Genomic DNA, 25,425 nt, shown 5'->3' on the forward strand with positions numbered 1-25,425 from the left:
ATGGAAGAGGTGAGCAGAGAAAACATTGGCCTGTTGAAGAAGCCTTCTTTGGATGCCAGTCCTCCTGGCTTATCCTCTGTTGGAGCTGTTTTTATCCTGCTGAAGTCAGCTCTGGGAGCTGGACTCCTAAACTTCTCATGGGCTTTCAGTCAAGCAGGTGGTATCACCCCTGCCTTAATCATGGAGCTGGTAAGTCCCCAGGAGGCTTGGTTTGGTTTCTGTGGATTCCTAGGAGAAAGGTGGAAGCAATCAGGTCGAGGGTGGTGATTTCTTTGCTGGGAGGGAAGAAGGGAAGAAGCAAATCTCCACCAAAATGTGCGTAAAAGTCAGTGTGGTTAGATGAAATATTTTCTTTCCTTTTTCTTTTTCCTTTTTTATCTTTGACTCCACTGGTTGTGGAAACCCTCCTCCCATGCGGATTAGTGGGTATTCAGTCTTAGAGAGTTGCCTGGAGCTATTAAGTGATTAAGTATTAAGTATTAAGAGTAGAAAGATGCTCAGGGTTGGAATCAGCAGATCTGGGCTCAAGTAAAATTAATTAACCTCTATCAGCTTCCTCATCTATTAAAATGAGGAAGTTAGACTGTGTAAAGCCCATGCCAGTTCTAAGTCTGTGAAATGATGACCTCGAATCTTCTGGGTGCCAAGGCGAGCCCTCTACTCACTGTACCATGTACTTCTCTTCTGCTAACAAAACTCAAAATCCTCTTTTAAGGCAAGACTTTAAAAATACCAAAGAAATAAGTAATCAAGGCCCTTTAGATATTCAAGACTCACAAGAATCTGGCCTCCCTCTCTTCATCTCCCTCCTCTCTTCTTTCTTCCTCTTCTCTTCCCCTCACAAGAATCTGACTTATGTCTTGCTCTTTTTGTCCAGTTTTCTCTCATAATAATACTCTTCACATTCATTTCCAGCCAAACCAGACTACTCCCTAGCACTCATTCTCATTCTGCTCTCTCCCCCATCTCTGTGCTCACACTGGCCTCAATACCTAGAATAGATTCTTCCCTTTTCCCTCATCCAGTTTCATTTCTGTTGAATTTTCCTTCCTCTTCTTCAAAACCTAACTCAGATGCCATCTCTTCCCTCCCTAGGAGAGGGAAGTCCATTTCATCCTCCTTGAATTTCCCATGACCCTTTTGCTTCTATCACATTCTACCTGATGAAATCATAGTCATTTGTGTATATATTGAGTCATCACAGACTATTAAAACCAGAAGGAATCTTGGATCTCCACATTTACAGAGGAGGAAATTGAGTCCTAGAGAGGAAGAGAGACAGCGAGAAGCCCAAGGTCACTCAATGATTTAGTGATGGAGGTGGGACTAGAACCTGGATCTCCTCATTCCCAGAGTAGTATTCTTTTGACCAAGTACAGGTAAGCCAAAGATTGAGACATTTATTTTTTAATTTACCTCAGTTCTAAGACAGAACAACAAGGGCTAAGCAACTGAGATTAAATGGCTTGCCCAGGGTGACCCAGGTAGGAAGTGTCAGATTTGTAGCCAGGAGGGGCACAGGTTCAAATCCTACCTCTGATACTTACCTGCTATGCAACTCTGTGTATATCCATACCCATATACATATTTGAGATTGGATCTCTCTATCTCATCCGGGCAGGAAATGCATTGGCTGCTCCTTGATTCCAGTATTGAATATGGAAGCTTTAACTTGCTCTGTCTTTTTCCATCTATTCTGGTTTTCAGCTTGGTGACTCCATTTCCCAGGGTTCATCGTATCGGTGGAAGGCTTAGTGCTAGTTCCTGATGGACTCTTAGCCCTGTTGCAGCTCAAAACTCCCAAACTCAAGCAATCCCCAACCAGAGGGGACTACAAGTGTGCATGACCAGTGCCCAGCCTTTTCTTTATTTTTAAAAGGGTTACTTTTAGTAGGTATCTCATATAGTGAGGAGGGAGCAAAATCACAGCTGCCCTAAGTCTTTTGTATGTGTGCTGTCACCGGAATGGACATTATCAAACTGTCCTGTTGATGCTACCTCCAAGATTTGGTGCCTTTCCATACTTTAGATTACCTTTTGTATCTTTATGTCCCTTGAGGACCGGACTCTGCCCTTCGTTATCTCTGTATTTTCTACTTGTTTGAACATAATAGGTACTTTAGGCTGGTTGCTTAATCGATGCCCTCCAAGCCAGGCTAGCTAGAATTGGGACCTCTGGGTATAAGACTATATTTCTGGCCAGGTGCAAGGAGTGGAAACCATAAAAAAAAAAAGCCAATTTAGGCTGTAGGATAGGAAATGTTTTCTAACAAGCAGAACTGCCCCCAAATAGAATAAACTGTCTTGAGAGGGGCAAGTTCTGTCCTTCCAGGCTTCCATGGAGGCTAGTTGACCACTTGTAGGATATATTATAGCAGCCCTTTCCAATATGAGCTGAAATAGATGACCATTGAGGCCCTTTCTAACTCTCAAATTCTAGAATTTTCTGCAGCAAAAACAATCACTTAAACAAGAAAATGTTATTACCTTGTAGTGAGTTTACTTTTCATGTATCATCTTCTCTCTCCAACTAGATTTTAAGCTCTTTGAGGGCAGGATTCCTTTCACATCAATTTCTATAATAGAAATATCCCTCAGTTTCAGGACTATTTAAATGAATGAATTAACATTGCTGGATATCTAATGGATTTTTATCCCCCCTGAGGAAAATAGAAATCTCCTTTGTTATCATTGGATTGAGAAGAATATAAAATGCATTAACTTTATGGATGTGCATGACTTCTTATTTGTCAGTAAGACTTTTTTTCCCCCCCAACTGAGCTATTAGCTAAAAACCATTTCTCTTGGCACTCATTGGATGGGCTGATGATGTCAGAGAAGGCTGGAAAGAAAATTCATTGTTTCTTGAATTGAGCAGGGGAATTGAGGTTCAGAGAAAGGAAATGACTCCCAGATCAATCCGTCAGGATTTACATACATGTCTCATTTCCAATCTGTTGTTCTCTGCACTATACCCTAAACTGAAGGGAGTCCCCTTAAAAAAGCAAGAGGCTCCTTGGTATGGTAGAAAGATTCCATCCTCCCCTCTTTGCATCAGAGTTGGAGGACCTGTGTTAGAATCTTGGCTGAGCTACTACTTGTTACTTGAATGGCTCTGGGAAAATCATTACCCTTCTAGGCTTTAGTATCTTCATCTTCAAGATGAGAGTGTTGGGATAGATTAGAGGTTTGTAACCTGAAGTCTATAGGGCTCTTGGTTCGTGGACAGATTGAAGGGAGGGTGTACCATGAGCTTAGAAGAAATTATATCTTTGTTTTTACTAACCTCTAACTGAAATTTAGCATTTCCTTTAGTTAATTAAAAACATGATTCAGAGAAGGGATCCATTGGCTTTGTCAAGTCACCAAAAGGATCCAAGACACAAAAAAACAGCCAAGATCTTCTCTAAGCTCCCTTTTAGCTCTTAGTCTTAGGATTATGATCCCAAGACCTTAAAAAAAAATGAGTACCCACTAATGAATGTAGGGTCCCACACCAGAGTTGTGAGAGAGATGCTTTCGTTCTTCAAGAGTTTACAGTCAAGCTGGGAAGCAGGAAGACCATACCATTGGAAAGGTGGAGGAATCATCCAGATTATTACCTTCCTGCCCTTTTCCTTGGGTATCTCCATGGATAATTTAGATCCTGAAAGCAAACCCTACCAAGCTCAGTCATGGATCTCTTCCGCTTTCTAATTTAGAACTTTTCTATTGACATAGTCCCAAACCCTTGAGGTTATCTTCGCCTACTTTCTTTCCTATAATTGTCCAATTATAGAAATCATAAGATGTTATTAATTAATTAAAAGATGTTAGCGGTCATTTGGACTAACCCCTTCATTTTACAGAAGGAAAAACGGAGACATAAGGACAGGAACCAACTTGTCCAAGGTTGTAGAGCCTAGGGCTCGAATCCAGGTCCTCTGACCCCAGCTTCACTGTTCTTGCTATGACATATGGCTGAGTGGGAACAGATGCTATTTCTGAGGAGTGAATGGATTCTGGGATCTGATTCAAAAAAGACCACGTGGCCAAACTGAGATTTATCAATCTAGCTCTCTCCCTTAATCAGAGTACTTAAGTCTCTGGCAATAAGGACAGGAACAATAACTCACATTTATATGGTGCCCTAATGTTCTTCTAAAAACATTTTTAATCATTAAAAAATGTCACTTGGACTTCTCTCCTTTGAAATATGTATAATCAAAACAAACGAACACATTGGCTGTGTATGAGAATGTATTCCTCATCTAGCACATGTTAAGGCTCCTTTGCCAACAGATAGGAGAAGGCACACCTCGCTGCATTGATTACACTTCACAAGTCTTTCAATGAAATAAATAGACCATTGAATTAATAACCAAGACAAGGAGCTGGTTTTATGAAAAAAATAAATCAAATGGGCAAACTATTGGCTAATTTGATTTTAAAAAAAGGAAAGAAGAAAACCGAGTTACCATGATCAAAAAAGAAAAAGGTGAAATCACAACCAGTGAAGAAGAAATTTAAGCAATTATTAGGAGTTTTTTTTGTTTAACTATATGTAATAGATCTGACAATCTAGGTGAAGTAGATGAATCTTTACAGAAATATAAACTGTCCTGATTAACAAAAGAAGAAATAGAATACTTAACCCCATCACAGAAAAAGAAATTAAACAAATTATCAAAGAACTCCCTAAGAAAAAGGCCCCAGGGCCAGATGGATTCAGAAATGAATTCTACTAAACATTTAAAGAACAATTAACTCCAGTATTACCTCAACTATTTGGAAAAATAGGAGAAGAAAGAATTCTTCAAGTTGCTTTTATGACACAAAAAATGATAATGATATCTTAACTAGGAAGAGCTAAAACAAATAAAACTATAGTCTGTCCCCCTAATGAATATTGATGTAAATTTGAAAATAAAATACTAGCAATACCATGACCAGATGGGTTTTATACCAGAAATACAGGGATGGTTCAATATTAGGAAAACTATCAGCATAATTGACCACATTAATAACAAAACCAACAGAAACCATGACTTTTAATAGATGCAGAAAAACCTTTGACAAAATACCATACCTATTCATTATATGAACATTACAAAACATTGGCATAATGGAAGCTATCTTTAAAGTAATAAAACCATCAGCAAGCATAATCTGTAATGGGGAAAATCTAGAATCCTTCCCAATAAGATCACGGTGAAGCAGGGATGCCCATTATTACTGCTACTATTTAATATTATTCTAGAAGTGCTAGCTACAGCAATACAAGCAGAAAAAGAAATTGAAGGAATTAGAACAATGCCATGAGGAAACAAATCTATCATTCTGTGCAGATGATATGATGGTATACATGGAGAACCCCAGAGAATCAACCAAAAAACTAATAGAAACAATGAACAACTTTAGCAAAACCTACAGGATACAAATAAACCCACATAAATCCTCGATATTTCTACTTACTATCAACAAGGACCAACAGTAAGAGATAGAAAAGGAAATTACATTTAAAATAACTCTAATAAAATAACTCTAGAGCAGAGATTCCCAAAGTGGGCGCCACCGCCCCCTGGTGGGTGCTGCAGTGATCCAGGGAAGCGGTGATGGTCATAGGTGCATTTGGGGGCAGTGATAGTATGTGACAGGGAGTGCTAAGTAATATTTTTTCTGGAAAGGGGGCGGTAGGCCAAAAAAGTTTGGGAACCACTGCCCTAGACAATATAACATACCCAGGAGTATACTTATTAAGACAAATCCAGCAAGTAAATGACTGCAATTACAAAGAACTTTTCACAAAAATAAAGTCAGACTTGGAAAAATATTAATTGCTCATAGATAGGCTGAGCCAATATAATAAAAATGATGATCTTACATAAATTAAATTATCTATTTGGTACCCTATCAAACTATCCAAAAATTATTTCCTAGGACCAGAAAAAAAAAATTCATTTAGAAGAGCAAAAGATCAATAATACCAAGGAAATTAATGGGGAAAAAAATGAAAGAAGGAGTCTTAGCTGTACTAGATCTCACACTAAACTATAAAGCTGTAATCATCAAAATGATCTGGTACTGGCTAAGAAATAGAGTAGTGGATTAATGAAAGAGGTTAGAGAATCAACACACAGTAGTTAATAACCTTTGTAAACCCGAAGACCCAAGCTACTTACTGAAGGACTCACTATTTGACAAAAACTCCTGGGAAAACTGGAAAACAATATGGTGGAAACTAGGCATTGACCAACATCTCACTCCAAGATAGTCAAAACTTGATCCAGAAGTCTTTCAGTCCTAGTTTGAGCTATTGTGGTCACCATGTAAATCATCACTAGCTAGAAGAGACCTTAGAATTCATGAAGTTCAACTTCCTAATTTGACAGATGAGGTAACTAAAGCCCAGAGAGATTAACTCATTGCCCTTTCATGGCGCACACAACTCATAAGTGTCTGAGGCAAGATTCAACTCAGGTCTTCCTGATTCCAAGTCCAGAGCTTTATTCACTAAACTATTTTCATAATTCTATTTATTCTGTATTCATTCAAATTTCCCAAAGAATTCTCCAAATTCTTCATATACATAATTCTTTATGGAGCTGAACATCCCATTATATTCATGGGCCACAATTTGTTGCCATTCCCTAATGAACTCTTCAATAGCTTGTGCCATTCCCCAGTGAATGCACCCTAAGGTCCACAAATTTTCCCTCTTAGGACAGGTAGTAAAAATATCCCCATTTTACAGCTGGGGAAACTGAATCTCAAATTTGCCCAAGGTCATACAGCTTGCAAATAAATATTAGATCCAAGATTCATATCCCAAAGGTGTTGCTACACCAGATCGCCTTGTAGATAGCACAGTGGCTAGAGAGCCAGGTCTGGAATTGGAAGGATCTGGGTTCAAATCTGGCCTCACATACTTCCTGGGCAAGTCACTTAACTCTGGTTGCCTAGTCCTTGCTTATAGAATGTTAAGGGTTTAAGGGGAAAAAAGAGAACACTTGAGTCAGGAGGCTTGGGTTAGAATGTTAGTTCTGCTCTTCTGCTGCCTCTTGGGTGAGTCATTTCCCCTCTGATGTTTGGTTTCTTCATCTAGAAAATGAAATGATTGAGCTAGATATTATAGGAATTCTTAACCTTTTTATCACCAGCACTTTTGACACAGTACCTGGCACATGGTAGACACTTAATGTTTGCTAATTGATTGGATGTCTGGGGAAGTCTGTACTCCCCTTCTCAGAATAATGCTTTTAAATGCATTAAATAAAATCCATAGGATTGCAAAGGAACTCAAAGGTAAGTGAAAATAAAGGTATCATTTTTTTTTTATCAATTCCAGTCCATAGACACCCTGAAGTCTATCCACAGGGGTAGTCCTTGGGTTAAGAACCCTTGATCTAGAATATTTCATATTCTATCCAGTCCTAAATTCTACAATCCTTCTATAAGGATAAGACAATGGTTCGTGGGCATTGGGTAAAGAACCCTTGATCCAGAAGATTTTAGATTTTCTCTAGTTCTAAATTCTGTAATCCTACTGTAGAGATAGGATGATGGTCCTTGGACCTCAGGTTAAGAACTCTTGATTTTGAATATTTCAGAATCTATCCAGTCCTAAATCCTGCAGTCCTACTGTAGGGAAAAGATGAGAATTGAGGAGATTTGGTGAAGCATGGCCTGTGGGTCGTGAGTTTGTCCTGAAGTGTCCTAGCAATGAAAGGGCATGAGCCCTGAGCATCCCTGTTTTTCTTCAACTTGAATCCCTTGATGGGCTTCTCCCATCTTCCCCTGCTCATGTCCTTGAAGAAGGCAGCCAGTGGCCGCAACCAAACTTCACTGAAGGGTCTTCTTTTGACAGGTGTCTTTAGTCTTCCTCATCAGTGGTTTGGTCATCCTGGGCTACTCGGCGTCCGTCAGTGGCCAGTCTACCTACCAGGGTGTGGTGAGAGTGCTCTGTGGACCAGCCATTGGGAAGCTCTGCGAAATCTGCTTCATTGTAGATATGTTCATGATTTCTGTGGCCTTCCTGAAGGTTGTGGGAGATCAGATGGAAAAATGTAAGTACCCTCCCTCCAGATGAATCTGGAGAATTTATCACTAACACAGTGAGGTCCTATTTTGACAATCCTATAGCAACTCACTTTCTGATAGAGACTTAATGGTTACAAAGCATCTTCCTTCTGAACTAGGTAGAGGGTGTTCCCCAGGGCTCAGAGAGGGAAGGGGACTCATCTAGGGTGCTAACAAGTTCAAGAGTTGAAAATCTTATTGATTTAATTTCCAGACAGCCCCTCTCCCATCTGCCAAAACTACTCTATTGTAATTCACCAAAAGGGATTAAAATGTAATTCTGCCCTGTCCTGAATCTCCTGAAAACTTCAAGTCTCTCATGCCATGTTTGTTGACAAACTGGACAGGGGAGCGCCATGTTGTCAGCTTGGATATCCCTTTTCCTTCAATGACCTAGAGAAACATTATGTTGTCCTGGTTGGTGGTTTGGGAAAAACGCAAACGAATTTTGACTTTGATTCCTGCCTTACCCTAAGGAACAAAATTTATATAATCTTTTAGAAAATTAAAATGTTATTGAGGCAACTAGCACAGCGGACCGAGGACCAGACCCAGAGTCAGGAAGGCCTGAGACACTTATAAGTTGTGTGACTCTGGCATTTCTTTAATTTCTGGCTACCTCAGTTTCTTCATCTGTAAACTGGAGATGATAATCACAGCCCCTTTCTCCTAGGATTGTTGTGAGGCTCAAATGAGGCGGCATGTCCTAACTGGCCCTTCTGTAGACCAAAGCCAACTTGAAGAAACCTTGGCATTCTTTCATTGTCCTCCTGGGGGTCTCTGCTGTGTTTCAGCCTCAGGACCAGATTCTTGATCTTACTGCTGATAGGACAAAACCCAGCATCCCCTGATATTCTCCCTGGGAATCTATGGTGGCTCCAGTTATTGGTTTGGGATAAGAAGCCCCCAACATCGCCATTGAATGCCTGAGGGACCTCAAACAAGTTGACCTCTTTGGGGCTTGATTTCTCCTTCTCTAAATGAAGGAAAGAGACTTGATGGCCACTGGGGGCTCTTCCAGCTCTGCGACCATGATCCAAATTTCCTTCCTGTTTTCTCCAGTGTGTGATTTCTTCTCACCAAATGAAACACTCAGTGGGAGCGTCTCCACTGTCCCTCAGCCCTGGTATACAGATCAACGCTTCACCATGTCCATTCTCTGTGTCCTCATCATTTTCCCACTGTCCGCTCCTCGGGAAATCAGCTTCCAGAAATATACAAGGTACATTTATACTTCGATGGGAAGAATAAAGAGATACAAGACTAGATCTTGGATTTTTTCCTGGGAATTTTGTTTGCACTTTCCTGAATAGAGATTAAGGAAGGAAAAGGAATTCTGTATTATATTTCTTCAGTAAATAGATGCACTTTTTTTTTTTTGGCTTGGATTCCCCAGTGAGGAAACTCTCCATTCCTGAGGATTTAACCATCTATCTATAATTTATTAGATAGTTTGGCTGGGGAGCCTGAGAGTTTTTTTTGTTTTTTTGTTTTTAAATTTTTTTTTTCTAAACCCTTACCTTTTGTTTTGGAGTACAAGTACAAAGTGCCCAGCCCTGAGCTAGTCATTTTTGTGGAAGGAAACAGAGTCTTTGCTCTCCAACAGTTCCAAGTCTATTTTCCTAAAACCCTTCCCTCCCATCTTAGAATCATTACTCTGTATTGGCTCCAAGGCAGAAGAGTGGTAAGAGCTAGGCGATGGGGATTAAGTGACTTGCCCAGGGTCACACGGCTAGGAAGTGTCTGAGACCAGATTTGAACCCAGGACCTCCCATCTCTGGGCCTGATTCTCAATCCACTGAGCCACCTAGCTGCCCCCTTGAGAGTTTTTTAAAACTTTTTTTTTAAACCCTTACTTTCCATCTTAGAATTGATCCTAAGTATAGATTCCAAGGGAGAAGAGTGGTAAGGGCTGGGGCAACTGGAGTTAAGTGACTTGCCCAGGGTCACACAACTGGAAAATCTGATTTTAACTCCAGACCACCTAGCTGCTCTTTAAGAGTTTTAAGTGAGTTGTCCATGAGTGTATGAATCGGAGTGAGAATCTGAACTCAAGGCTTCCTAAATAATAACAATATATAACAATATAATAAAATATAATTATAAATTTATATTATTATATTATAATTATATCCTATAAAATAAATTATTTAAACTTACAAAATTATAAAATATAATAATAAAAAACTATTCCTTCCATGTGGAAAAGAAAAATCAGCTTGTTAGTGCTAAAGTTCAGGAAAACTAGAAACAGATGGCTTGTCTGCTCCCCACCATCCCTTCTCAGATTTGGTTTCCGGGTCATTTTTGTCCCATAGGAGGGCAGGGCAGTGCCTGAGAGTGGTGTGTTTTGCTGGCCTCGTCCCTGGTTCCCTAATAAACATGCAGCAGCTCTAACACGGCAGCCAGGAAGCCAGCCAAGTCGGCTAGGTAGGGGACCTCCCTNCCTGAAGCTGAGAAGTCATGGGTTCAAATATAGCCTTAGACATGTCCTACCTGTATGACCCTGGGCAAGTCACTTAACCCCCATTCATTGCCTAGCCTTGGAACTAATGCACAATACTGATTCTAAGTCAGAAAGTAAGAATTAAACATAAAGCAAACAAAAAAACCATATAAAGCAGTTATAGAAAATTTTGGGGAATGAGCCAAGGAGGTGGGAGAGACAGAGGCAGTAATGTGGGAAGAGGGTCATGGAAAGGCTTCATAGAAATTATAGAAAGTAGTGAGTGTTTCAAAGAGTGACCAAGGAAAGCAGGGAGTCCAAGCGATGGAGAGGAGGGCGAATGTTCCAGGCCTGGTTCATTGTGTAGGAATGGCCAGTGCAAAGGCATGGATATCTGCAAGGGAGGGTGCTCTACCTATATTGTAGAGAAGACCATATAAGAAGCCTGGAAATGTCGAATAGGGCTTGGTTTGGAAGAGCCTCAAATGCCAAAAAATGGTTGTCTTATCTGACTCTTTGGGACTCCATTTGGAGTTTTCTTGGCCAAGATACTGGAGTGGTCTGTAATTTCCTTCTCCGGTTTTTTGTTTTTTTTGACAGCTAAGGAAACTGAAGCAAACTGGGCAAAGTGACTTGTCCAAGGTCACAGGGCTAGTAAATATCCGAGGCCAGATCTGAATTCAGATCTTCCTGGCTCTTGGTCCAGCATTCTATCCATTGCATCCCCTAACTGATCTGCATTTAAAAAAAAATCATTATTTGATATAGACGAGAAAAGGGAGTTTATTGAGTAGGGGAAGGGTTGGCGTGGTCTGACTTAGACTTTTAAGGAAATCCCTTTGTCAGCTGAAAGATGGATTAAATGGGAAATAATTTATCAGGGACTTGCCATCTGCCTGCATACCTGCAGATGGATTGCGTAATCCAGCCCGCAAACTGCCTCGGATGATCCAGGGTCATGTTTATGCCATGATGAAATACCGGAGTTGGACCCGAATGGCACAAACTAGAGCCTCCAGGAAACGTATGACCAGATCCGAAAGGGAGATGGGCTAGCCTTGCAGTGTGAGGAAGGGGCACCGAATGGGCAAACTGAGCGCTGTACTAGTCCCCAAGAACATTGGGAGCAACATTTTTTAAGAAAAAAAGATTGAAGCACAGCTGCACGAAGAATACCGTATTAAGTGTCAGGAGGAGACACAGAGCTTAGATAAGTGCCTGCCATGCACTGCTATAAAACTCATTGTTCAAAGTCCAGGGAGAACGGTGTTTTTTAACTCCCCAGGAATCGAGGAAGATTTCCTGCTGGAGATAGCAAGTGATTTGACCTTTAAAGGATCGATAAGCTCGAGGGCTTGGACTAGGGTCTTTCAGAAAGTTTAGTATTCTAGAGATACCCAGTACTAACCCGAGGAACTCGTGAACTTCTAAATATTTGGGACATATTCCTAGGGCTAATTAAACCTAACTCTGCACTACTCTCTCTGCTCTTGAGTTCCGTGCCCCATTGTCCTGTCGCCAATCATGCTTGCCACGATCCAAACTAGACTATTCCCATCACCCATTTCTTTGCTCCTAGTTATGTGCTGCAAAGAAAGCTGGAAAGCAAATCATGAAACTGTGTCCGCTTCAAATTTATTATTTAGTCTCAACTTTGCTCCAACAAAGCAAGAGTTCTCTTTCGTGCTAACTGATTCACCACCCCACTTTCCAGGGGATATTCCAGATCTTTTCATTCCTCTTCTGGCTTCTCATTTAGCCACAACTCTCTTAGCCAAGGATTTTGCCTCAAATGGCACTGGAAAAGTCCAAGAAATTCACTAAGAGCTCCCTCTTCTCATCTCAAATTCTTCAGATACATTCCCTCACTAGCTCCTTCTTCACTCTGGTCTTGAATAAGAGATGGCTTTTCTTCTTGCCAACGCCAATTCTTCTATATGTATCCTTGATCTTCTCCCCTCTGGACTACTTCAGCAGACTCCTCCCCTCATTCCTCTTTCTCTTATATTCAGTTTCTCCCTTCCATTCTTCCTTGCTGCTTCCAAAGGAAAAGGGCATCCCTATCCTTAAACTCATTTTATCCAGCCATCCTCATCAAGTTATCCTTTATTTCTTCTTCCCTTCATAGCTAAACAACTCGAGAAAACCATCAACACTAGGTGTCTCTGCTTCTCCTTCCTCTCTCTGAAATCCTCTGCAATCTGGATTCTGGACTCAGATTCAGTCAACTGAAACTGCCCTCTCCAAAATGACCAGCAAGCTCTTCACTGCCAGCTCTAATGAGCTCTTCTCAATCCTCATTCTTCTCGACTTTTTTTTCAGCCTGGAACATAGCTGATCATTCTCTTCTAAATAATTTCTCTATATTTTCCTAACACTTTCCTAGCTTTCCTATCTGCCCTATCACTCCTTCTCAATTTGCTTTGCCCATTCTTTGTCCATGTCACATCCACAAAACATGGGTGCCCCCCAGGCTTTGTCCTGGCCCACCTTCTCTACCTGCTGCCTCTCTTGGTGATCTTATCAGATCTTATAGATTCAATTCTCATCTTTAAACAGATAGTTTATATATATATATATATATGTATATATATACATATATATATACACACACATATATATATACTTTTTCTTTCTGTCTTTCTGTATATATGTATATAAACTATCCATTCATATATATGTATTGACATATATATAGTTATTCATCCCTAATGTTTCTGCTGTTCCAATCCCACATTTCTGATTCCTTTTGATCATCTCGAATTTGATGTCCCATGACGTTTCAAATGCAACATGCCCAGAATATATCTCATTATCTTCCCTTCTCCAAAAATCCTCCCTTCTTCCCAACTTCCCTATTACTATTTAGACCAGTGGTTCCCAAATTTTTTTGGCCTACTGCCCCCTTTCCAGAAAAAAATATTACTTAGCCCCTTAGAAATTATTTTAAAAAAAATTTTAATAGCAATTAATAGGAAAGATAAATGCACCTGTGGCCATCACCGCTTCCCTGGATCGCTGCAGCACCCACCAGGGGGCGGTGGTGCCCACTTTGGGAATCACTGGTTTAGAGCATTGCCTTCTTCCCCATCACCCAAGCTCAAATCTGTGTCATCTTCAACTCCTTCTTCTTCTATATTTGCTCTATATATTTAATTAATATTCTAATAACTTATAATAATTATCATTATATAATATATACCATTACATATAATATAATTAATACTCTAATAATTTAATAATAAATCCAAAATATATTTAATCTGTTTTTAGTCACTTGACTAAGTGATTTCTCAACTTCTGTGCTGATCTAGTACTTGCAGTTCTCGTTTCTGCTTTTCTCATCTCTACCTGACATCAATGACAAGAAGCTAACAGGATTATAGTAGAAATGATGCTAGATTTACAGTTAAGAGGGGTGCAGTGGAAAGAAACGAGCACTAATGTCAGAGGACCTCTGATGCTATTATATGACCTTGGGATAATGATTTACCCTCCCTGGGACTCAGTCTTCTCATCTGTAAAATGAGGAGATTGAACTACATGGCCCCTTCCAACTCTGAAGCTATGATAACTCTATGTGTGTGTGTGTGTGTGTGTCTGTGTGTATAGGACGAGAGAGATCTGGATCAGCAAATGGCAGAGCTGGGATTCTGTATGACTTAATTAAGATAGCTTAATTGAGTAGAGCTTCAGTTCTGGGATGAGAGCTCTGGGAAATGAAGGGGTTTGGACAGATGGACCCTTTAGGCTGTAGGTCTTGCCCTAGATATGTAGAAAGCTCTGGAGACAGAAGGAGAAGGGGGAGAACCTTTCTCCAGTTTTATCTATCTCCTCCTTTAAACATTTGCATTTCCTAGAAGGTGACCAACACTCCTTTCACTTTCCTCCGTCAGAGAAAGTCTGCTTGTCTTCCACCCACTCCCTTCTCATTTTAAAGGTTTTCTCCCCCAAAAGCCCCAAAGTTCCTCTGCTTCATTAAAAGCAAGTCCTTGGGGAGCCAGTGGATTGAGAGCCAGGCCTAAAGATGGGAGGTCCTAGGTTCAAATCCAGCCTAAGACACTTCCCAGCTGTGTGACCCTGGACAAGTCACTTAACCCCCATTGCCTACCCTTACCACTCTTCTGCCTTGGAACCAATACACAGTATTGACTCCAAGACAAAAGGTAAGGGTTTAAAAAAAAAGCAAGCCCTTGAGTTTAGGAGTTAGGCGTGGGAAGGGATGCTGTTCCCCTTCTTGCCTCTGACTGTCAGGATTTCTTATTTCTGTTTTCTTTCTCACTGATGTTCTTGGAGGGCCAAAGCTTTATCTCCAAAGCATCTCCCTTCCCTGCCCATTCGCCCTCGTAGCTTCCTTCTTGTGAGCCATCCGTGGTTGTTGAAAGACATCCACCAGATTCCTCGTCTCTGCTTTTCTCTCTCAGACTTTTTTTTCCAAGAAATCTCGAGAATGTTTTTGCTGTCATCTGCTTTACAAAGTGGCCTTCCCACAGTGCTTGCCCCGAGAGCCACAAGGGGGCACCCTGATTCCCTTTTTGCTGGGCTCCATCTCTCGCCTCTCCTAGCAACAGTGGCCAAGGCTGCTGTTGCCAGGCACATATGTTGGATGCAGGGAGACAGGGGCTGAGGATGGACTCCAGCCTCTCCATCCCCACCCCCACCCAGGAATGACTTGATTATAGAATAGGTTCTCCATGCTCTCAGGCAGGAGAAAAAGAGAGAGGCCCTGCAAGAGATCTGAACTCTTGGGAATGAGTGAGAGGACCGGAGAGAAAAGAGTGGGGAAGAGGCTAGATTCAGCAACAGAGGTTGTGTGACTGTCAGCGTGCTAAAGTTGAAGATAGGATCTGAGGGGGAAGGACTTTGGGGGGCAGAAAGAGTGTTGGGGGTGGGGTGGAATCAGGGGACCTGTTGGATTTCAGCTCTGCAATTTACTCCTTGTGTGATCTAAGGAAGTCATTTTATCTTTCTTAGGGGAAGGGAGGAAGAAAAGGGAGGGAAGGAAGAAGGGAGAAAAAAGAGGAAGGGAAAGAAGGGAGAGGAAGAAAGGAAAGAAAAGCTTTAAATAAGGAAGAAAAGAGAAAGGAAGAAGGAAGGGAAAAATCAGGGAGAGAAGCAGGAAGGGTAAAAGGAAGGGATGAAGAGGAGGAAGGAAAGAGAAAAGAAAGGAAGGAAGAGAGAAAAGGAGGAAGGAAAGAAAAGAAATGAGGAAGGAAAGAGGAGGAAGGAAGGGAAAAGCAGGGAGAGAGAAGCAGGAAGGGTAAAAGGAAGGAGAAAAAGAGAGGAGGGAAGAGAGGAGGAAGGAAGGAGAGAAAAGAAATGAGGAAGGAAAGAGAAAGGAGGAAGGAAAGGGGAAAAGTAGGGAGAGAGGCAGGAAGGGTAAAAGGAAGGGAGGGAGAAGAGGAAGGAAGGAGGAAAAGGAAGGAAAGAAAAGAAATGAGGAAGGAAGGGAAAAAAGCAGGGAGAGAGGCAGGAAGGGTAAAAGGAAGGGAAGGAAAAGAGGAAGGAAGACAGGAAGGAAGGTAAAAGGAAAGAAAGGAGGGAGAGAGGGAGGAAGGAAGGATAAAAGAAAGGAAGAAGGGGAAGGAAAGAAATAAGGGAAAGAGAGAGGGAAGTAGAAAAGAAGGAAGGAAGCACACATTGATTAAGCTCTGACCATTAGCCAGGGTTCAGTTTTCTCATCTGTAAGATGAAGGGTTTGGATTAGATGACCCCCTGCGGTCTCTTTCAGCTCTTGATTCGTGACTGCTGAGAGAAGAGAGAGGGAATGGAGAGGCCCTAAGGCAAAGAGGCAAGCATAGGTTCATAAAAATTTAATAAATCCTGCCTGGGACAGTTCACACATAGGCCATCTAGGCGCCCCCCCCCTCCCCGAGAAAATGAGGCTGTAAAAGTCATTGGGGAAAGCCAAGGATGCCCTGTTCTTGGATTCCTTTCTCAGGGCAGAGGCCGTAGGCTTGACTCTGTGCTTATGGGAAGCTCTTATCAGAGGCCTCTAGTTCCATTGATTTCTAAGATGTGAACCCCTTGGCCTGTTCTTATACACGGGAAGAGGGCAGAGTCCTTTGGGGGCATGAGGGGTGCTCAATGACATCCTCTGTTTTTTCAGTGTCACGAAGCCAGTGTATCCATCTACTGTAGCATGTACAACCAAAACCTCTCCCATTGGACCCTAGTGTCTGTGGCCTCCATGCTAGCCTGCTGCCTCATCTATTCCCTGACAGGTAAAAGTCTATTTGATGTTGGAGAAGCGGCCCTTTCTCCATCAACCTTTTATTTTGGGGAGGGGACCCTGGGGCCATTTGACCTCATGCTGGTGAGTGATTTCACCCCTCTGAGTCTGTTTCCTCCTCTGTAAAATGCGCATAATAAAATTGAGATGAAAGAATATGAGTAAGGGGCAGCTAGATAGCACAGTAAATAGACCTCAGTTGCCTACCCCTTAGTGCTCGTCTGCCTTGGAACCAATGTTTAGTATTGATTCCAAGACAGAAGATAAAGATTAAAAAAAATAAACTAAAACACATGCTGTACCCTCAAACTACTCCCTAGAATTTCTGCTCCCTTCCTGTCCATAAAGCAGTGACTGAGCTACTCCACCAGACTTGCTAGTCATGCTCTGGATGCCCAATAATTCAGGCTCCCTTCCCCTTAAGCTATGGTCTCTGAGGGGCCTTCGATGTACCTAAGCCTGGGACGTTTACAAGCATCCACTTTTTCTCCCCACTTTTGGTCATAGAAGGCCTCTGACTGTCTTTCCTCCCCTTCACGCACTCATCATTTCCTTGCTAAGTTAGCAGCCGTACACATATCTGTTCTGAGGCTCAGAAACTTTAATTTCAGCAGAGATGCTTCTGAGTTCCCATTAGGCCTTGTGACTTCTGAGAAAAATATCTTTCAAGGCGTTAAGGGATTTATCTGGGCCTGTGGGGCAGCCAGGTGCTATCTGTGTACTCTGAGCCAAAGGGAGGTAGGATTTCTCTAATCCTTTCTGATTTGAAATCCTCTGAAACTTTGCAGGGCTCTTTGGTTTCTTGACTTTTGGAGATAATGTTTCTGCTGATGTCCTGATGTCCTACCCAGGCAATGACATCACGGTCATTGTTGCCCGATTCCTCTTTGGTGTCTCTATTGTGACCGTCTACCCGATTACTCTCCTCCTGGGCAGGTAACATGATTTATCAATTACTTGGATTAGTGCCTTAGGTCATCCCTCTAGTGGAACTGAGCCCCCCTGGGTTCCAGCTGAGGGATGGGAAGGAGCCATCTCTAGCCCCTGGGACCTACCTCATCAGGGAGCCCTGCTTTGGTTTAGCTTAAAGGACTTTAACCAAGCAAGTCACGTAATTGCTACCTGCCTCATTTTACTCATCTGTAAAATTGTGGTGGGGGTGGGGTTTACAGCACCTCCCTCGCAGGATTATTGCAAGGCTCCAACGAAGTAAATTGGGCTGGGCACATAAATGGTAGCTATAATGCTTTGGGGTCATAGATCTGGGTTCAAGCCATGGGTCTGACATGTATTAGCTGTGTGAACTTGGATAAATCACTTTAATTTTCTGAGTTTTGGATGACCTATAAGAGTTGGAACTAGAAGAAATCCATGATACGTTATCACCAACATGCAACTCTAGTTCAGTTCTACCTCTGACATTTATTCGTTTTGTGACCTCTAAAATAAGGGAATTGGACTAGAGGCAGGCACCTCCAAGGCCCCCCTGACTCTATATTAACCATCCTGTCAATGCAATAGGAAGCTGTGACTCAATTCCATTGTTGTTGTTGTTTTTTAATTTTCTTTTTAATTTTTTTTATAGGCAATGGGGGTCAAGTGACTTGCCCAGGGTCACACAGCTGGGAAGTGCCTGAGGCCAGATTTGAACCTAGGACCTCCTGTCTCTAGGCCTGGCTCTCAATCCACTGAGATACCCAGCTGCCTCCTATTCCATTGTTTCTTAACCAGTACTCTTGGCCAGGTTCCATGTTGATGGCAAAGAAACACTTGGTATATGGTGTCTGATGGGCAGAGGTGGAGACTAGCTGGGGGATTAGAGAAGGTGATATTTGAATTGGGCTTAAAAGGATGGAGAAGAATTCAAGAGGCAAAGAGGAGTCGAAGGAGGGCATTCCAGGCATAGGGGCAGAATCAGTAAAGCTTGGAAAATTGCAAGCCACAGGCTAGGAGGCAGTTGCGATTGGCTTACATGTAGAATACTAAGAGAGCCTTTCTTGACCTGGGCTTTCCCAACTGTAAAATGGGGATAATCATTTTTGCCAGTCTCTGTCCCAGGATTGCTGTGGGGCAGACACTTTGTGACTTTAAATTAAATCATAGTGAGCTATTAGTGCTTCCCTACTCTCTCATCCTCCCCAGGAGGCCTAATCTCTTTAAGAGCATGAAGCATTGTGCCTGTTGTTCTATTCCCAAAGCACCTAACATGGTACGCTGGTGTCCAGGGTTGGACATATGGTAGCTGCCTTAAAAATATTTGGTTTTTATTCAATTCAGAGTACCTGTTTGGATATCTTGGAACCAATCAAGAATTCATTGACTATTATATGCCAGGCAGTAGGGATGCAAATATATATTTAAAAAAAATCAAATAAGTCCTGCTCTCAATATGTACATATTCAAAGATAGAGTAAATTCAAAATAAAACACAGGATGGTTAATATAGAGCAGGGGGCCTGGGAGGTGCCCGTCCCTAGTCCAATTCCCTTATTTTAGAGGTCACAAAACGAATAAATGTCATAGGTAGAATCGGACGTAGATCTTCCAGACATCAGGTCCAATGACTTATTCCCAATACCAGGGTGCCTGAATCCAAGCTAGTTAGGGAAGAGGGGCACCAGCAATTGGTAGGGTTACCTGGGAGAAGGGGGATGGCTTACCCCCTAGGAATCAGTGTGAAAAGAAATGGATCTGGCCTCATGAAAAAGAAACGAGCCAATAGGCCGCCAATGACCACCATTGCCAAAGGTTGGCCCCATGTGTGGACTCGGGTGCTTCATTAGATTCTTGTTATTTGATCATGAACTCCTCAAGGGTGGCAACCCTCTTTTGACTTCCTTTGTATCTCATTTAGTTCAATAACTACCCCATAGTAGTCTAGATTCAATAGCTATTATTTTATTTTCATATATCACACATTACATTATTATATAAGTAACATAGAAAAATTATTAATTAATAATAAAAATTAATGTTTATTGACTGACTTCTCACAGGTCAGTGATACAGGACTTCTGGTTGAGTTGCTCCAATGTCTGGGGCTGTGAAGAGTGTGTAGACCCTTCAGAGACCTGGGTCCGAGTACTGTTGACAGGCCTGTGGGTAGCCACTACGCTTTTGTTGGCTCTGTTTGTCCCAGACATTGGGGAGGTGATTAAGGTCATTGGGGGCATCAGTGCCTTCTTCATCTTCATCTTCCCAGGTGAGCATCTCCTCTTTACAAAGGCTTTGATTGTCTTCTTGCTTTACTTCTGGAGACTCAAGGCTCTGGGGAAAGAGGGGAGAATATTCCAGGTCAGTGATGGTGAACCTATGGCACCACTGAGCCCTCTTTGTGGGCACACGTGCCATTGCCAGCCAGAGTTCATTACTAGAAAGCCAGAGAGACTTGGGGAGGAGATCTTCCCCTCCCTCTCTCCATGGGCCTGAGGACATTCCTCACTTCACCTGCCCTTCTGCCTAGCAGCCCAATGGGAGTGCTTCCTCCCTCCCCTGACTGGGTGGGGAGTAGAGCAGGGGTGGGGTATGGCACTCAGTCTCTAAAAGGTTTGCCATCACTGCTCTAGGCTGAATTAAGAGGACCGTAGCAGGAGTCAGGGAATCCTCCTCAAAGCCAAACAGTGTCCAATTCCTGCCAACTACTTCTCCAAGTCGTACCAAGGCATCCAGCCTAAACCAGAGCTTCAAGGAAGGAACTAGATGACTTCCTAAGAAAACCTCCATTTTCATAAACGATGAAATAATGGGGTCATGGCTGATTTCTACCATATCCATCAGCACAGAGAATTGAACGTTGAACAACTGACTTCTTAATGTATATAGATGGTTAAATCAATAGAAGCCAAAAGCTTTTTAGCAAATATGAAACGTAAGTTAAGACATTGATTTAGAGAAGTTTGCTGCCGTATATCATCATTAAACGTAGAAACAGATACTATGACAGGTGCTGGGCTTGGCTAGCAAACTGGATAGAGCCCAAAATTAGAGAAATGTCCTAAAGAAGTAGCAGATACCGTAGAGTCTCAGAACTGGAAGGAACCCCAAGCCTCTTTCCCAAGCCCAGGGCCTTATTAGCCCATCAGCCTGGGAAGAGGTAGGAGGGTTAGTACAAGACTTTGAATCACGCAGGTATTTCATAAAAGTACTGGGCATTGACTCGACATTTAAAGCCCTTTATAATCTGGCTCCAAACAATTTTTTCCAGATTGATTTGCCATTATTTCCCCATTGTTCTATCTCCTTTCCAGCCAAATTGGTCTACTTGCTGGGGGCCTTGAAGGAAATTCTATTTCTGCCCTCCATATCTTACCCAGCATGGTTTTCCCAGGGGGTAACTGAGGGTGGTGAGAGGGTTTCTCCCCGGATGGCTAGAAAAGATTGTTAGAGAAAAAGTCAGTGGGAGAGAGAATCAGCAAGTCGGAAGTATCTGGGACTAAAATTTGGCCTTTTATTATGCATTCACCATCTGCGGGTGGTAGCAGGAGTTTGTTTTTAGATTGTTAACTAGTTGTTTAAAGTAACCTTTCTGCTCTAAGCATTTTGTGTTTCCATGATTCCTAAATTTAGACTCGCTAATTTGGGCTCTTGAAATAAGACTAATTAGTTTCAATATTAAAGCCTCAGAATCATAAAATTATAAAACCAGAAGGAAATTTGGAAATCATTTAGTCTGATTTCCTCATTTGAAAGAGGAGAGATGAGAGACTGCTAGGTGGTTCAATGGATAGAGAGCCAGGTCTGGAGACACGAAGTCTTGGGTTCAAATCTGGTCTCAGACACTTCTTAGCTGTGTGACCCTGGGCAAGTCACTTAACCCCCATTGCCTAGCCCTTAACTGCTCTTCTGCTTTAGAACCAATACACAGTATTGATTCTAAAGTGAAAGATAAGGATAGAAAGAAAGGAAGGAAGAGAGAGAGACTGAGGAGATGTGGAGACCTGCAGAGATTAGAAAAGGCCATGCTAGAGAGTGATAAACAGGAGACCAGGCAATCAATCAGTCATGTGAAAAGGCCCATTGCAGGCTCTAAGAGGTCTCGTGGAGTATTTCTGGATCTGACGGCTAACCCCATGGTTGGTGTTTTGTTTGTTTGCAGGGCTGTGTCTCATTTGTGCAGTAGACACCGAGAACCTGGGGCCAAGAATCAGGTGGGTTTGTCTGAGTGGGCTAAAAGTTTACCCTCCTGTTCAGGAATGACTTCCATCATAGCCTCCTGGAAAACCTGTAATCTAAGCCCTCGGATTTTATAGATAAGGGCCTGAGGGAAACGAGGGAGGGAAATGACTGGCTCAGCCTGCTTTTCCCTCCAGATGTTCACACAGGCCATTTCCCATGTCTAGAGGACATCTTCCTTCAGGTTAATAGTCCCTCTCCTCTCTCAAAGCTTAGTTTACCTCCTCCATAAAGCTTTCCCTAAACCCTCTTCCCTTCCCTCCCCTCCCAACTAAGTCCCTCTCCTTTAGATTTTTCTACATCATTTGACTGGGATTGCTCCTTTACATTATTTCTCCTCCTATACAAATAGATTCAGCTCCCTCCACCCTCCTCTCTCTCTCCCTCTTCTTCTCCCTCCCTCCCTCCCTCCTTCCCTCCTTCTCTTCTCTTCTTCTTTCTCTCTTTTTCACCTCTCCCTCTGTTTCCATCTCTGTCTCCAGCTTTCTCTTCCTCTCTCTCTCTCTTTTTCCTTCTCCCTCTCTGTCTCTGTCTCCCTTTCCCCTCTCTCCATCGCTCCTCTGCATTATATCCTATTTTGTGTTCTATATCTGTGTACCTGTAATAGATGTTCCTAGCTTTATTGCTGAAAAGGACCTTAGAAGCTATGGGGCAACTGGATGGCACAGTGGATACAGTGCTTAGCCTGGAGTCAAAACAATTCTGAGTTTAAATTCAGCCTCAGAAGCTAGCTGTGTGACCCTGGCTACATCATTTAATCCTGTTTGTTTCAGTTTGCTCATCTACAGAATGAGCTGGAGAAGGAAATAGCAAACCACTCCAGTGTCTGTCAAGAAAACCCCAAATGGGGTCATAAAGAATTGGACATGGCTGAAAAATGACTAAACAACAAAAATAATCTCTAGGTTTAGAAGGGGGGAATGAAAGGGATGGAGGGGGAGAAAATAGATTACAAAGTGTCAGAAAATAATTATTAAAAATTGTATCTCTATGTAATCAGTAAAAGAAAAATATAATAATTATTTTAAAAAACTGAAACTGAGAGATGAATGGAGTGACTTGTTTAAGGTCAGCCAGCTAATAAGTATCTGAGGCTTTGAATTCATGTCTTCCTGACTGTAAGCTTAATCTCATCCACTGAACCATCCACCAACCTCTAATGGTATCTCCCTGAATAAAGTAAAAGCCCCTTGAGGACAGTCTATGTTTTACGTCTTCGTATTTCCCATAGTTCCAAGCATATATAGTTCAAGTTCATATGTGTGTGTATATATATATATATTCAACAAGAGTTTGAATATTGCAACCTGCACATGAGACATTTTTAATCACTTTCGGGTGTGTCCAGCTCTTCATGACCCCATTTGGAATTTTCTTAGCAAAGATACTGGAGCAATTTGCCATTTCTGGCTCATTTGACAGATGAGCAAACTGAGGCAATCAGGGTGAATTGACTTGCCCAGGATCCCAGAGCCAGTAAGCACCTGAGGCTGGATTTGAATTCAGATCTTCCTGACTCCAGGCCCTTGTCAAAGCTCTATCTATCCACTTCACCACCCACTGCTCCACATAAGTCAGACACCATTGAAAACAACTGAACCATCACCATGAGATGAGACAGACCTCAAATCCTTGCATCCCAGGAGACTCCATGCTCTCCCTCTCTGAAACTGCCTGAGCCTGGCACATCCATTTTACCAAAAGGACTTGCAAAGATCCAGGTGTAGGCTTGATGGAAGGAAGCCCCTCCTAACCATGAAAGCTGCCCCCAAAGTAGAAGGCATTCTTTAGGGGATGGGGGATTTCTTCCTCAATGGAGGTGTTTCTGTCAGGTATGTTGTAGACTCAGCAGTGGTTCCCAGACTTTTTTGGCCTACTGCCCCCTTTCCAGAAAAAATATTACTTAGCCCCCCGGAAATTAATTTTTTAAAAATTTTAATAGCAATTAATAGGAAAGATAAATGCACCTGTGGCCATCACCACTCTCCTGGATCACTGTAGCACCCACCAGGGGGCGGTGGTGCCCACTTTGGGAATCACTGTGAGAGAAGGCTCATTCTTGAAGGGATTGGACCAGTTGCCTCTGAGGTCCCCGTGGATTGGATCTTAGAACATGTTGTCCACAGTTTGGACCTGAGCTGTTCTTTCCAAAGAGGCCATCTGAGTAAGGTCTCCTTGTAGATGTAGAAGATACTGACTCGTCTGTTTGGGGATTGGGCTGGATGTCCATGCGGGGTCAACCCTCCCATTTTGGTATCAGCCCTTTACACAGGTCATTGTCTATAGAGAAAAGGTGGGAAGCCTTGTACCTCCTCCTTTTCTCTGTGGCTTTGCCTCTCAAAGACTTGAATTTAAAGTGGGAAGAACACCCCATTTGGAATCAGGGAACCCTGTCTGAGTCCTCTCAGTTTCCTCATCTATAAAATGAGGAGGTAGAGTTAGATGACCTTTTTGAGGTTGATGTTCTATAAGACTGTGTTTTTTTTTTCTAATGCTTCTTTTTTTTTTAAATTAAATTCTGTGCCCCCAGCCCAAATGTCATGGTACCAGAGCTCTAGGGATGGAGGGGACCTCATTGTATTGTTGAAGAAACTGAAACGAGGCTGGGGGAGCTAAGTGATTTCCCCCAAATTGCACGGGGAGTGAGCATCCGATCTTATAGAAATCGGATCTTCTCATGAGGAGGCTCTGTTTGTTCCCACTCCCTCTCTGAGGAAACCTGAATTTGATGGAACAAATCTTCTAATCCTGCTTCTTCATTTTGTTGGAGGAAACTGAGACACAGAGAAAGGAAGTGACTTGCTTAAGGACCTACAAGTAGTAAGTCGGGGCAGAGGATTCCAGGGCACATCTTGACTCCCAGGCCAGGGCTCTTTCCACATCTTCCTTTTCTCCCTCTCCCTCGAATCTAAGCAGAGGGAAAGAGAGGGAGCTGAGCTTCAAACCAGCCTCCCTCCTTCCCTCCCCCTTGGTAGTTGCTTTGGTGATTTTGGAGAGAAGAAAAAGGGCTTCTTATCGCCTGCACGTTGAATTTTTCATGGTTTTGAGTCCCTCATCACTCGGAGTGCTTGAGAAATATCTGTCTTTGTTCCCTGGGCATGAAGATGTTTTTTTTTTGTCAGCTCTTCTTGTAGATTCTATAAAAATGTCAGAAAAGAACCATGATTTTCCCCTCCTTTGTTTTCCTTCCTCCATCTCTAGGTCCAGCTTAATCTCCTGGGGTGCAGTCTCCATCTTGGCTGGAGCCTTTATTTTTGGGCAGAGCACGAGTTCTGCCATCTTGGATCTGTTCTAAGGGTCTGCCTCGAATCAGATTGGAGTCTCTAGCCGGCTACAAAAGGGGAAAATGGGACGGTCAGGGGAACGATGAGCAGAAAGGATCCTTCCTGGACAGTTCAAGGAGCTCGGACACTTGCTGAGACTGCCCTGGCCCTGGTCTCTTCTCTTGTGTTCACTTTGCTTTAGGGTGTGTGTGTGCCCACTTGTATGTATACACACATGTGTGCATACGTGTGTG

General features: G+C 42.4%; 1 protein-coding gene across 1 annotated transcript; it reads left to right on the plus strand.

Annotated features, from left to right (window-relative positions):
• Positions 1 to 25,203, plus strand: SLC38A8 (solute carrier family 38 member 8). The gene is made up of 9 exons (XM_044659411.1): positions 1 to 189; positions 7,847 to 8,045; positions 9,121 to 9,280; positions 11,386 to 11,503; positions 16,614 to 16,728; positions 17,525 to 17,672; positions 19,733 to 19,938; positions 21,832 to 21,883; positions 25,110 to 25,203. The coding sequence occupies exons 1-9, from the start codon at positions 1 to 3 to the stop codon at positions 25,201 to 25,203; spliced, it is 1,281 nt and encodes a 426-aa protein (XP_044515346.1).
• The last annotated feature ends 222 nt before the right edge of the window (positions 25,204 to 25,425 follow it).

The sequence above is a fragment of the Gracilinanus agilis genome, chromosome 2 (assembly GCF_016433145.1).
Source record: "Gracilinanus agilis isolate LMUSP501 chromosome 2, AgileGrace, whole genome shotgun sequence".
NCBI lineage: Eukaryota > Metazoa > Chordata > Mammalia > Didelphimorphia > Didelphidae > Gracilinanus > Gracilinanus agilis.

Coding starts and splice junctions, on each gene's coding strand:
- SLC38A8 (XM_044659411.1), top strand. CDS start 1: ATGGAAGAGGTGAGCAGAGAAAACATTGGCCTGTTGAAGAAGCCTTCT. Junction 9,281..11,385: donor AGCTTCCAGAAATATACAAG/GTACATTTATAC, acceptor ATAATTTATCAG/GGACTTGCCATCTGCCTGCA. Junction 17,673..19,732: donor ATTACTCTCCTCCTGGGCAG/GTAACATGATTT, acceptor GACTTCTCACAG/GTCAGTGATACAGGACTTCT.